The sequence below is a fragment of the Muscardinus avellanarius genome, assembly GCF_963383645.1.
Source record: "Muscardinus avellanarius genome assembly, chromosome: 19".
Classification (NCBI taxonomy): Eukaryota; Metazoa; Chordata; class Mammalia; order Rodentia; family Gliridae; genus Muscardinus; species Muscardinus avellanarius.
The window spans coordinates 20,777,063-20,790,577 of NC_137805.1; the positions used below are offsets into that span (position 1 = coordinate 20,777,063).

At 56.5% G+C, this 13,515-nt stretch overlaps 2 protein-coding genes across 2 annotated transcripts in view; one reads left to right on the plus strand and one right to left on the minus strand.

Moving 5' to 3' along the window:
• The window catches only part of PRPF6 (pre-mRNA processing factor 6), a gene marked incomplete at both ends in the record, with an annotated part of 47,457 nt that extends 47,119 nt beyond the window's left edge, over positions 1 to 338 (minus strand). The window contains one exon of the mRNA XM_080716670.1: positions 268 to 338. Within this exon, the coding sequence (XP_080572796.1) occupies positions 268 to 338 (71 nt within the window). The remainder of the gene's footprint in view (positions 1 to 267) is intronic.
• A 2,401-nt stretch (positions 339 to 2,739) lies between these two features.
• On the plus strand, positions 2,740 to 5,523 carry SAMD10 (sterile alpha motif domain containing 10; the record flags this gene model as incomplete). Its single annotated transcript, XM_080716751.1, is given in 7 exon segments — positions 2,740 to 2,830; positions 4,501 to 4,682; positions 4,755 to 4,926; positions 5,186 to 5,376; positions 5,378 to 5,433; positions 5,435 to 5,498; positions 5,500 to 5,523. Coding segments are annotated over 7 exon segments (780 nt in total).
• Between the last annotated feature and the right edge of the window lie 7,992 nt (positions 5,524 to 13,515).

Below are 13,515 nucleotides of genomic sequence, written 5' to 3' on the forward strand. Positions count from 1 at the left end.
CCTACATCCTACAGAGATTAAGCCACACCACTCAGTACGTTTAGACTGTGTGGCCGAGCACCCTAAATTATTATCGTTCCCATCTTCCCCGTCCTGAGCGTCCAGGGAGAGGCATAGACAGTCAGCACTGTCTCCCCGCAGGGCGGACCCGACAAGCAGGGCCGTGGGCCGAGGGCTCCGGCCGACCCCATTCCGGCTCTCCCCGCGCCCCCTCCCCGGGCTCCTCCACTTGTGCGCCGCCCTGCTGTGCACCCGCCCCAGCCTCACCCTCGGCCCAGCCCCGGCACGTAACCCAGAGGGGCGGGCATGCCCAAGAATGGCTTCTTCTTCTTGTTCATGGTAACGGTGATGGCCGAGGCGGAGATCAGCAGGAAAGCCGCTGGTCGGCGTAGCGGCGCGGCTGCGTCCCAGGGGTCGCCGGAGGAAGCGTCGCGGCCGTCGCGTCACCGCGCCCCGGAAGCAGAAAGCGCGACCGCGCACAGCCCGCCCACCCGGCTCCCGGGCGGAAGTCCCGCCGCTGCGCTTCCGGCCGGGGCTGCGGGGCGGGGCTGCGGCGGGCGTGGGCTCGCGAGCGCCCGCTTGTGGCTCGGAGGAGCCGAGCAGCCGCGGGCCAAGCTGTGCTGTCAAACCAAGGCCCGAGCTGAGCCTGGTCGGCCCGCCTGCGCCACAGCGCCCCACGCGCTCCCGGCCTCTGTGCGCGGGCCTGGGCCGGTCCGTGTCCCACCCTTGGATGCCTGGCCCCGAGCGCCCTGGCCACTTCGGACCTGTCTGTGCACTGCTTGAGGAGAGGTGCGGGAAAGGAGGAGGGCTAAGGAGCCGCCCGTGTGCGCGTCGGCTCATCTTGCTGCCCTTCGCGCCCAGCCCAGGGCCCCCGCCCCACTCGGGCACTGTCCACCATGACCCACTCGAGCCCGCGGACCCGTCCCACCAGACGAAGCTGAGAAAAGCCCTGAATGCACGTTTACCGACGTGTGGGCCCGCGCCAGCATGCAGTGAGCGCCCTTGGGTGGGTGTGCACCCTTGTCCTCTGCACATCGCTGTCCACCCGGACGTCTCTGCCCCTGCTCTGAGACGCCTGCCAACCCACCCTTAACGGGAGAGCGCCCAGACTCTGGACAAGGCAGGCAAATGCTGGTTGCAACCTGGGCTGCCTTTTTTATTTTTTGTTTTTTTCTTTTGGGGCAGTATTGGGGATAGAACCCAGGGAGAACCTAGCAAGAGCCTGTGTTTGTTTGTTTGCTTGCTTGCTTGTTTGTTTTGGGTACTGGGGATTGAACCCAGAGGCATATTACCTCCAAGCTACACTCCCAGCCCGATTTTATTTCTTATTTGGAAACGGGGTCTCACTAGATTGCTGGACCCTCGCTAAATTTCTGAGGCTGGCTTTAAACTTGCAATCCTCCTGTGTCAGCCTCCTAAGTACGTGGGATTACAAACTACCATGCCGGGGACAAGACCCTGTTTTAAAAAAAAAATTAGCTGGGCGTGGTGGCGCATGCTTATAATCCCCAGGCTTGGGAGGCTGAGACAAGAGGACTGTGCAGGTTCGAAGCCAGCCTCAGCTACTTAGTAAGGCTCTCAGCAACTTAGTGAGACCCTGTTTCCAAATAAAATATAAAATAGGTCTGGGAGTATAGCCCGGGGGTAGAAAGCCTCTGGGTTCCACCCCCAGTATCACCAAAAATAAATAAATAAATAAAATTTTAAAGTAGGGCTGGAGATATAGCTCAGAGGGGGTGAAAATGAGTACCCAGGCACAGTCACACAAGTCTGTAATTCCAGCTAGTCAGGGAGGCTGAGGCAGGAGGATCAGTTCAAGGACAGCCTGAGAAATTTAGCAAGACTCTGTGTCTTGGGGGGTGTGCTCCAAATTGAACCTGCAGCATTCCACCTCTGAGTTACACCCCCAGCCTTTTTTGTTTTTTTATAGGATCTCACTAAATTGCCGAGAGTCTCCCTATGTTGGGGAGGCTGTCTTCAAACCTGCAATACTGTTCTCCTGTCTCGGCCTCCCAAGTACTGGAACTACAGGCATGTGCCACCACGACTGGGTGAGACTGCCTCAAAAAATTAAGCAGGTATGATATTACACACCTGTCACCCCTGTACTTGGAAGGCTGACAGGAGGATCCAGGTTCAAGGCCTGCCCCAAGACCCTGTTTCAAAATAAAAAATAAAAAGGACTGGGAATGTAGCTGGTAGAACACCCTGAGTTCAATCCCCACTACTGCGAATAATTAAATAAAATAAAAAAGGGCTGGGGATGTGGCTCAGTAGTAGAGCATCCCTGGGTCTGACGCCTAGTGCAGCAAAAGGAGGGAGGGGTGGAGGGGGAGGAGGAGGAGGACCAATTCACAAGCTGGTGCAGGGGGATGGTATTTGGGGAGGGGTTTCTTGGCCAGGCCCCTGGTGAGTAGACCTCAGTAGAGCATCCCTACTTCCCCAGCACAGGTACAGCCGGCTCCTCGCCTGCCCGCCCCCAGGACCTCCCGGAGGGGGTCGGGGCCAGGTGCACACGGAAGCCTGGCAGTGGCCGGCGCGCCGCCGACACACCCCTGCGCTCCCGGAGCGCGCCCCGGCACTGGGCTCGGCGGCAGGTGCCCGGCGCGCAGACTCGCGGCCGGCGGGACCGGCGGGCGGGCGGGCGGGGCGGCGACGCGCGTTGCTCGCCGGCCACCGCGGCCGGCCTGCGCTCGCTGGGCGAGGGGCGTGTGCGCGGGCCGGGCACCCGCGGGCCCCATGTTCACGGAGCTGAGGTCCAAGCTGAGCCCCCCGCGAGGCCGCGCCGCGGCTGTGCGCGCCGGCTTCGGGGAGCGCCGGGATGTGGACGGTGAGCGGGGCTGGACCCGGGCGCGGGGACATCGCGGGCGGGGTCGGGGCCGCGAGGCTGGGGTGGGGGCGGGGCCGGCGGGCTGCGGGGTTCACCGCGGCGGGGGTCCTGGCCCGGCGGGTCTGGTGGCCTTTGTGCTGCGGCGGGGGTGGGGGGCAGCGTCCGGCCTCGGGGATCAGCGCGCCTTTGACTTGGGTGGAGGTGACCGGCTGGGGCCACACTAGGTCACCCTTTCCTTCGCGCAGAGAGTACCCTCCCCAGCCTTGGGAGTGGGGCGGACCGAGGGCCGAGGTCACAGCCTGGCTCTGGCGCCCCCACCTGATTTTCTACTGGAATTCTGATGTTTGGGCCCAGAGAGACCGACCCTCCCCGGGTGCTGGGCGAATGGGCGGAGCCGGGCTCGCCGGGCAGGTGCGGCCGGGCAGAGGCGTCGGACTGGTTCCCCAGCAGCAGCGCACTCCTGCCCTAGCCCAGCGAAGGCCCGGAAACCCTCGAGCCGGCGCGCCCGCCCTTGGAGGGTGCAGATTTAGAATAAATCTGTCCCCACGGCTCTAGCGGTGGCAACCCGGCAGTGGCCACACTGGCTGCACCCTCTGTCTGACCGTAAACCCCGAGGTCCAGTTTAAAGTCGCAAGAATGGGAAAGGAGGCGCTCAGGTCTAAACAGCCTTACCTCACAGAGCCAGGGAGTAGAGTTTCCCAGTTCCCCACCCTAGCCACATGCCAGGGTAGGGGATGGGGTCTCTGAGGAAGGGAGGGTGGCAAGGACCCTGGGTGAACTCCAACCTGCCTGCCAACCCAGGGCACGGAAGCTGTAGAGAACTCAGAAAGCCTAGACCACCTTTCTTTCTCTGCCCACGCCTTCATGTCAATAGATTCATTCATTCATTCCGTGTTTCCTGGGTGCCTCTTGTGCATCAAGGCCTGGGCAATCCTTAGGGAGCCTGCGGGATCAGTAGTGACCTCAGACATGGCCATAACCCTAACACATAAGGGTGTGTGATGAAGCTGGTGCGGGAAGAGGGACCCGTGCACCTGTGCTGGCCAACCCCTGCCCAGTGCTGTCCTGGCTGGGCCTCTGGGCACAGCACTACAGGAACACCAGAATGTGTCTGGGGAGTCCAGCTGTCAGCTTGCCCAGACTCCTGTGAGCCATGGTGGTTAGTGCAGCCAGGCAGGAGCAGGGCCTCAAACACCAGGTGTGGCTGAAGACACTGCCACCTTTGGAGACGCGCAGGCAGGAACTTCAGCCAGACTGCCCCAGCAGAGTGGGCCTCCCAGGACACAGGGGCCAGGCCTCCCCTCCAAGGCACCTCCTGTGTCTACGCTGGTTGGGTGCGACGTGTGTGGTACTTGTGTGCTAGTCCAAGAGAAGGGAAGGTCAGGGTGGGCCAGGGACAGCCCCCTTGCCTGGCTATAGTCTTTGGCTTCCTGGCAGGTACAGCCCCATCCAGGCAGAATCCATCCTACCCCCAAGTGTGGTATCTCCGGTTCCTCATCTTTGGCCTGAGATAGGGACCCTCAAAAGGGCTCCTGCATGATCCCCTGCCTTCAGGAGCTTGGGATGCCCCCCGCTGGGGAAAGAGCCTCCCTCCTTGGTGGAAGGGAGGTGGGCTAGGCAGGAAGCCTCTGGCCCTGCCCTGACCTTTCTGACCAGGCTCCTTGCCACAGCCACTGCCCACTTCAGCTTCTGCCGGACCCTCCTGGAACACACGGTGTCAGCCGAGAGCATCCCTTGCCATCTGCCTCGGACACCGGGCACCAGCCTCACGTGGCATGACTCCCGCAGCCAGAGGGCACCCAGCAGCAGGCCAGTCAAACTCCTACAACAGCCCGGCACAGAGACACCCCAGGTACCACCGCGCCCGCCACAGCCCTGCCCTCCCGCTCTGCCAGCCTGCTCTACCTGCTGACCTCCCCTGCAGGGCCGACTGTACTCTGAGCACTATGGCCTGTACCACACGAGCCCCTCGCTGGGTGGTCTGACGCGGCCTGTGGTCCTGTGGAGCCAACAGGACGTCTGCAAGTGGCTCAAGAAACACTGTCCCCACAACTACCTCGTTTATGTGGAGGCCTTCTCCCAGCACGCCATCACTGGTACGGGGGGCCGGGGCAGGGCGGGGTGCCCAAGAGCCTCCATCCCACGCCTCTGCACCACTGTGGCTCTCTCCCAGGGTCTGTTTCTTGGGCACTTCTCGCTCAGCCTCTGTCTCCTGCCCACCCTGGTCTCTCCCCTCGCTTCTCTCTCCAGGGCTCTCTGACTCTCTCTTGGTCTGAGACTGCTTTCTTGCTTGGTCTCTGGCTCGGCTGTGGATGTATCTGTTTGCCTCTGCTCAGCTCTCTTCCCTCTCCCCAGGCCGGGCTCTACTGCGTCTGAATGCGGAGAAGCTGCAGAGGATGGGGCTGGCACAGGAGGCCCAGCGGCAAGAGGTGCTGCAGCAGGTGCTGCGCCTGCAGGTGCGCGAGGAGGGCCGGAGCCTGCAGCTGCTCAGCCAAGGTCAGTGGGCGGGGCGGGAGCCTGGGGGCTGGGCATGCAGGTCAATGGCATGATGGGAGCAGGGTGGCTGGGGCCCCCAGAGGACCACTCTGGGACAGGGCGGGGACCCCCCCCTCACTTCTGTCCCTCCCACAGCTTCCTTTGGAAACATGTCCTAGCTGCTGCCGAGGCTTGAACCCCAGACCCCAGCACTGTGAGCAGCCTCCACGGCCGAGGATGGGGCAGAACTGACCTTGCAGCCCCTCTTGGACCCTGCAGGATGCCTACTGGCCAAACCTGGCCCTGGGGGCAGGCAGGACCTGAGCCACCACCTCCAGGCACCTCTGGTTGGGGGCTTCCAACCGTGCCCCAGGCTGCTTGTAGGTGGCCTGCTCCAGGAACCCGAGCCCACGCTCACCCCGGGCTCTGCTGGCAGCATGTGAGGCAGCTGCCGAGAGCCAGAGTGGGCTTCCGATGGCCCCCAGACTCCCAGGGAGTCTGCTTATTTATGTTCCCTTTGCTGTGCGATGTCCCCCTCCGCCTGAGCCCCGCATCTCTCTGCCCACTGGTCCAGCTCTGCATCCTCACGGTACCAGCACTGGCACTGCCAGGGCAGCCACAGAGTGGGACAGACCGCCTTGGCTCCCTTCGGCTGCGTTCCTTCCCTGCGCCCCCACCCCGGGCCCCCCAGGCCCGACCATGGTCCAGAGCAAGAGTCCTCAGCACTGGCTCGGCAGGCACCGTGCTGAGCACTCCCTTCTACCTGTGAACCCTTGCCGCACTTGCACCCTCTCGTGAGATCGGAGGCTGAGGCCGGGCGCCCGCACCCCAAAGACTAGATACACACAATGGGGACTTTGTGCAGAGTGCCTACCAGTTTAGTGGTGCTCTGGGCTTACCTTGGGAAAGCTGCTTTTGAGCAGCTTCCCTCCTCCCTGGCTCTTGAAAAACACCTTCCAGAAGTTGGCGGGCGGGCGCCCCCTGCTGCTTTCCCCTGAACTCACAGGAGAGACTGTCCGAAGGGGGGCACCCACATCTGCCGTCAGACACTGAGCAGCCCTCCCTGGCTGATGTGGGGCTGGTGCTCCCCGGCAGAGGAACAGCGAGGGTGCTCTGCCCTCTCCTACTTTCCCTGGGGACTCTGAAAATCTCAGGGACAGTTGAGGCTAGGCCTCCAGTCCCCTCTGTGTGACCTGAGCTGGCCTCGGGACTCAGGGTTGGTCACTGCAGGCTCCAAGCTGAATTTGGACAACTGGCCTAGTGCCTCCCATCCCGTGTGTCCCCGCCCAGGGAGCCCCTACCGTGTCTGGCCGCCCCAAGTGCCCCCACCATCTGGTGCCATCAGCCTTCAACCAGAGGTTCCTTTCTCCCTCCTCTGTCCTGCCCACCCTGTGCTCCTGTACTGTCTTCCTTGTTTTTCGTTCACTTTTTTATACTCTGACAAAAATCAGAAATAAACCTGGTTCTTGCCGGGCTTAGTGGTGCACGCTTGTAATCCCAGAACTTGGGAGGCTGAGACAGGAGGATCGAGGTTCATAGCCAGCCTCAGCTACTTAGTGAGACCCTTTGCAACTCAATGAGACCCTGTTTCAAAATAATGAATAAAAATGGGCCTGGGGGTGTAGCTTGGAAGTAGAATACCCCTGGGTTCCATCCCCAGGACCAAAAAAAAAAAAAAAAAAAACTGGTTCTCAAGTACCCACGGTGCTGGTGGATCTGGGAGGAGAGGGGATCTAGCCCAGTGGCCTGCCCTGGGACCGTCAGAGGCCAGGGTGTCCTGTCCTGGAGGTCTGCCTGTTAACTCCAGGGGTCCCGGGAGGGAAGAGGCCTGAGGCTGACTCCCAGTAGAGGGCACCCAGTGAGGGACAGAACAGCCCTGAGCATGATGTATGAGGCTTCTGGAGTGCCATGAAGGATGAGCACGAGCTGGGCATAGTAGCACACCACTGTGATCCCAGTACTTGGGAGGCTGAGACAGGAGGAGCACAGGTTCAAGGACAACCCCAGCCATGTAGGAAGACTCTCAGCAATCTAGTGAGACCCTATTTCAGAGCAAAAAGGGCTGGGGTGAAGCTTAGAGCAGAATGTCGCTAGGTTCAATCCCTAGTACCACAGAATGTCGCTAGGTTCAATCCCTAGTACCACAGAATGTCGCTAGGTTCAATCCCTAGTACCACAGAATGTCGCTAGGTTCAATCCCTAGTACCACAGAATGTCGCTAGGTTCAATCCCTAGTACCACAGGGAAAAAAAAGGAGTGTAGACCAGGTGGCTTCTAACAACAAAAGTGGACTCAGGGGCTACTAGTACAGCTCAGCAGTACAGTATTCTTAGCATGTGCTTAGCATGTTATTAGCATGTGCTCAGCCATAGAGTACTTTTAGCATGTGGAAGGCCCTGGGTTTTATCAGGAGGAAGGGAGGGAGGAGGAAGAAGGGATCTGGTTCCAGAGGTCAGGCCATGCAAGGGGAACCTTTTGCCTCTCCCATCTCTGGTGACTGCCTGGGATTCCTGGGCTCAAGTGCACACTGCTCTAGTCTGTATCTGTGGTCATACTGTTTTTCTGTGTCTCTTAAATTGTCCTCTGTCTCCTTTTATGTCTGGTGGGGAAGTACTGGGGATAGCACCCAGGGTCATCTACCTTTGAGCTACATTCCCAGTCCTATTTTCTATTTTATTTTGAAACAGCATCTGAGTTGCTGAGGCTAGCCTCAAACTTGGAATCCTCCTGTCTTAACCTCCCAAGTACTAAGATACAAGTATGCACCACCACACTTGGCTTCCCTCTGTCTCTTTCTAGGGATGCTTGGATTTCGGGCCCACTTGGGTAATCTAGTTTGATTTCATCTCAGATCCTCAATCAAAGCTGGGTGTGACGGTGTACCCTTATAATCACAGTACTTGAGAGGCTGAGACAGGAAAATCACAGGATTGAGGCCAGCCTCTGCAATTTATCAAGGCCCTCAGAGATTTAGTGAGATTCTATCTCAAGATAAAAAATAGAGCCGGGCGTGGTGGCGCACTCTTGTAATCCCAGCATTTGGGAGGCTGAGACTGGAGGATCTCAGTTTGTGGCCAGGCCCAGCTATTTAGTGAAGCCCTCTAAAACTCAGTAAGACCCTGTTTCAAAATAAAGAATAAAAGCCAAGCGTGGTGGAGCAGTCTTGTAATCCCAGCATTTGGGAGGCTGAGACTGGAGGATTGCGGTTCACGGACAGCCTCAGCTACTTAGTGAGGCCCTCTGCAACTCAGTGAGACCCGGCTTCAAAATAAAGAATAAAAAATAGGGCAGGGGGTGTAGCTCGGAGGTCAAATGCCCCTGGGTTCCATCTCCAGACCCGCAAAATAAATAAATTAAATAAGTAAATAAATAAATATATAAAATAAAGAATAAAAAATAGGTCTGGGGGTGTAGCTCAGAAGTACAACGCCCCTGGGTTCCATCCCCAGTATGGCAAAAAAAATAAATAAATAAATAAAAAATAAACTGGAAGCCGGGCATGGTGGCGCACACTTGTAATCCCAGCATTTGGGAGGCTGAGACCAGAGGATCACTGTTTGCGGACAGCCTCAGCTACTTAGTGAGGCCCTTTGCAACTCAGTGAGACCCGGTTTCAAAATAAAGAATAAAAAAATAGGGCAGAGGGTGTAGGTCAGAGGTCGAATGCCCCTGGGTTCCATCCCCAGACCCACAAAAAAGTAAAAAATAGCCGGGCGTGGTGGCGCACGCTTGTAATCCCCGCGCTTGGGAGGCGGAGACAGGAGGATCGCGCAGGTTCGAAGCCAGCCGTGCTGGCGTAAGAGACCCTGTTTCAAAAATATAAAATGGGTCTGGGAGTGTAGCCCAGAGGAAGAAGGGCTTCCAGGAACCCCGGTACCACCAAAAAAAAAAAAAAAGTAAAAAATAAACTGGAGTTGGGCATAGTTGCACACACTTGTAATCCCAATACTTGGGAGGCTGAGATAAGGAGGATCACAAGTTTGTAGTCAGCCTCAGCAATTTAATGAGGGCCTCCACAATTTATTGAGACCTTGTTTCAAAATAAAAGAATAAAATATGGGTGGGGGTGCAGCTCAGAGGTGAATGCCCCTGGGTTGTATACCCAGTACCATAAGTAAATAGCCAGGCATGGTGGCGCATCCCTGTAATCCTAGTACATCGGAGTCCGAGATGAGAATCACAGGTTCGAGGTCAGCCTTAGCAAATACTGAGGTTTTCAGCAACTTAAGGAGAATGTATTTCAAAATAAAAAGTAAGCCAGGCATAGTGGCACATGCTTGCAATCCCAGTTATTTGGAATCAGAGACAGGAGGATTGAAGGTTTGCAGCCAGCCTCAGCAACTTGGTGAGACCATTTCAAAATAAAAAATAAAATAGGGCTGGGGGAATAGTTCAGAGGTAGAATGCCTCTGGGTTCAATTCCCAGGAACATAAAAAATAAAATAGGGCTGGGAGTGCAGCTTGGAGGTAGAACACCTCTGGCTTCAATCCCAGTACTAGTACCACAAAAAATAAACCCTTAATCACATCAGCAAAGACCCCTTTTCCAAATAAGTTCCCATTCACAGGTTCAGGGGTTTGACTGGTTATCTGTTCGGGCTCACTACTGAGCCTTTCACAGAGAGCAGTGTGCTGACAAGCAGCACACACATCACGGCACACACCATGCACACACAACACAGCAACCAGATACACACACACATCACGGCACACACCATGCACACACAACACAGCAACCAGATACACACACACATCACGGCACACACCCTGATGTGTGCACACAACACAGCAATCAGATACACACTAGGAACACAGGTGTAAACCGTACAGACACCAACACAGAGAAACAATGACCCATCCAGACATGCAGCATGCCCCAACACACACATGATGAAAATCACAAAGATACATAATACCCCCATGTAGTAAATTACCCAAACACATATACTAATGCACAATGACTCCCTAACATACAGAAAGACACAGGACATAATACAACTATGACACACAAACCCAAGTACATTAAACAACACCATGATACACACAGAGACAGCTGGTCCCAGAGGGGGCAGTGGTACCCACCTGTAATTCCAGATACTTCAGGAGGCTGAGGCAGGATCACAAGTTTGAGGCCAGCCTGAACAAATTAGCAAGACCCTGCCTCAAAATAAAATTGAAAAAGAAGAGCCGGGCGTGGTGGCGCACGGTTGTAATCCCCAGGCTTGGGAGGCAGAGACAGGAGGATCGAGCTGGTTCAGAGCCAGCCTCGCTGGCTTAAGAGACCCTGTTTCCATATAAAAAGTATAAAATAGGTCTGGGAGTGTAGCCCAGAGGTAGAAGAGCTTCCAGGAACCCCAGTACACACACACACAAAGAAAAAAAAATTGAAAAAGAAGCTAGGCAGGGTGGAACATCCCTGTAATCCCAGTGCTTGGGAGGCTGAGACAGGAGGAATGCACAGGTTCGAAGCCAGCCTCAGCATCTTAGTGAGGCCCTGTTTCCAAATAAAATATAAAATAGGTCAGGTCTGGAAAGTGCAGCTCAGAGGTAGAAAGCCCCTGGGTTCCATCCCCAGTACTGCAAATAATAAAAATAAATAAATAAATAAATAAATAAATAAGAGCCAGGTGTGGTGGCACACGCTTGTAATCCCAGTACTTGGGAGGCTGAGACAGGAGGATCACAAGCTTGCGGGCAGGCTCAACTACTTAGTGAGGCCCTCTGCAACTTAGTGAGACTGTTTCAAAACAAAAAATAAAATGGAGCAAGGGATGTAACTCAGAAGTATAGAATGGTGGGTATAAAATGCCCCAGGGTTCAATCCCCAAAACTGCAAACAAATAAAATAGGGCTGTGGGTGTAGCTCAGAGGTATAACACCTCTGTGCTCATCCCCCAGAATCACACACATAAAAAAAGGAAGAACTAGAAGGCATGTTAGCATGTGCCTGTAATCTCAGTACTTGGGAGGCTGGGACGAAGGACCTCAGGTTCATGGCCAGTCTCAGCAACTTAGCGAGACCTTGTTTCAAAATAAAAAGTAAAATAAGACTGAGGGTGTAGCTCAGAGGTTGAACACCCCTGGGTTCAATTCCCAGTACCACAAAAGAAGAAGGAGAGGAGGAAGAGGGGAGGGAGGAGGAGGAGCAGCAGTGGCGGCAGAAGCGGATACATCTCAGAGGTAGAGCATGAAATCATGTTTAGGCCAGGCATGGTGGTGCGTGCTTGTAATCCCAGTACTTGGAAGGCTGAAGGTAATCTCAGTACTTGGGAGACAGGAGGATCACAGGTTCGCAGCCCTCCTCAGCTACTTAGCAAGGCCCTCCACAACTAGTGAGACCATTTTCAAATAAAGAATTAAAAACAGCCGGGTGTGATGGTACACACTTGTAATCCCAGCATTTGGGAGGCTGAGATCAGAGGATCGCAGTTTGCAGACAGCCTCAGCTACTTAGTGAGACTCTCTGCAACTCATTGAGACCCAGTTTCAAAATAAAGAATAAAAAATAGGGCAGGGGTTGTAGCTCAGAGGTCGAATGCCCCTGGGTCCCATCCCCAGACCCACCAAAAAAAAAAAAAAAAAAAAAAAAGGCATGTTTAGGTTTAATCCCCAGTACTGAAAGAAAAAAAATTGGTTCCTCACTTCCTGACACTTAGATGCGCCACAACCTGGACACATGTATGCTAAGATCCAGACAGACACCTTTCACTCACCCTAACTAAAGGCACACTGCTCTCACCTGGTACAGGACACACAACTACGCCATGACTCTGGTTCCAAACATGGATGCTGCTGGATGCACCCGTCTTGTTACCACACACCTACCTACAGACACCGACACATCTCATCTGTGGACACGAGAAGCTGACAGCCCTGGATGGACTTCAGGGCACAGACCAGGCCCCTGCCAGCGTCCTGTGCACCCCCAGGAGGGCGACGGGATGGTCCCGGAGGGAAGTGCATTTGCCCTGCCCTGAGCAATTCCGCCCCTTTCCTCCTGAGGGCACCTGGGCTGGGCAGTCCCTTGCCTCTCTGGCTCAGCTTTCCAGGCGAAGGACCAACTGACTGGCCCAGCACCCAGCGGCTGCTCCAGGAGCTCCTGTGCCCTGAGAAGAGGCCAGCCCCAAGTCTGCTGACTTCTTCCTGCTTTGTTCCAGAATCTGCTCCAAGGGCACCAGGCAGGAAGGGCCCCAGGGAAAGAGATGCACTTTGTAACTGTTGCCACAAATGGAGTCCCCAGTGCTTGTAGAATATAGAAAAGAGGCATTAAAACACTTTAAGGGTCAAAGTATATTTCAATAGCATCGCTGACACAAAATGAAGACCCAGAGTCTCCTCTCCTCCCTCCCAAGACCAGCACGTCTCCCTGGGAGACGGGAGCTGTAAGCAGGTCGGAGGGGACCTCTGAGCCTCCCTCCCTTGCCTCCTCCATTGGGGCTCAGATGCTCTCCAGGCATCCATCACCAGTGCCAGTGTCTGCCCCCCGACAGCCCCACGGGGAGACACACTCCTCCCTCAGCTTCACTCATTCAGTACTAAGTCCTACAGGACGGCCAGGTTCTGCACTTGATGCCAGCCAGCCAGGACTGGGCTGGGAGCAGAGGAGTGCTGGCCCCTGGACCTGGCACCAGCCAGCAGGCCCTCCAGGTAAGGGCGCCAGAGCACCGGCCCCTGGGCTTGACACCAGCCAGCAGGGCTTGGGCCCGGAGCAGAGGCTTGGGTGCTGGCCCCTGGACACCAGCAGCCAGGGCTTGTAGTGGAAGAGCAGGACCCTGGCTACTGTTCTAGGCCCACTACCCACCACATTGGGAGAGACTGTTCCAGTGGTCAGTGACCCCAATAAAGCTTCCTGGCCCTAATAGTGTGACAAAGGTGGCCCCGGGGCCCGCTGGAGAGAGACCCAATCTGGTCCTGTCGACCACGGGGGTAGGAGGACAAGGTCCCTGAGCACCGAGGCCTCCTTGTGCTGGTCCGCTGTAGCCATCCCGGCCAGCGCGGAGCTTCTGGTCACCTCAAAACGTGCGCGCCAGGCACGGGGCAGTGTCAGGTACCCCTAGTGTGCCTCAGTTTACCCCACTGTCCACAAAACGCCTCGCGCCCTCCGGCCAGCAGGGCAGGCCGCTTGGCCCCGGAGGCCGGGCGGATGGGGGCCGCGGGGCACGGCGGGGCGCGGGGCAGCGGCCCCGTGGGCCCCCTCCGCGTCGCCCAGC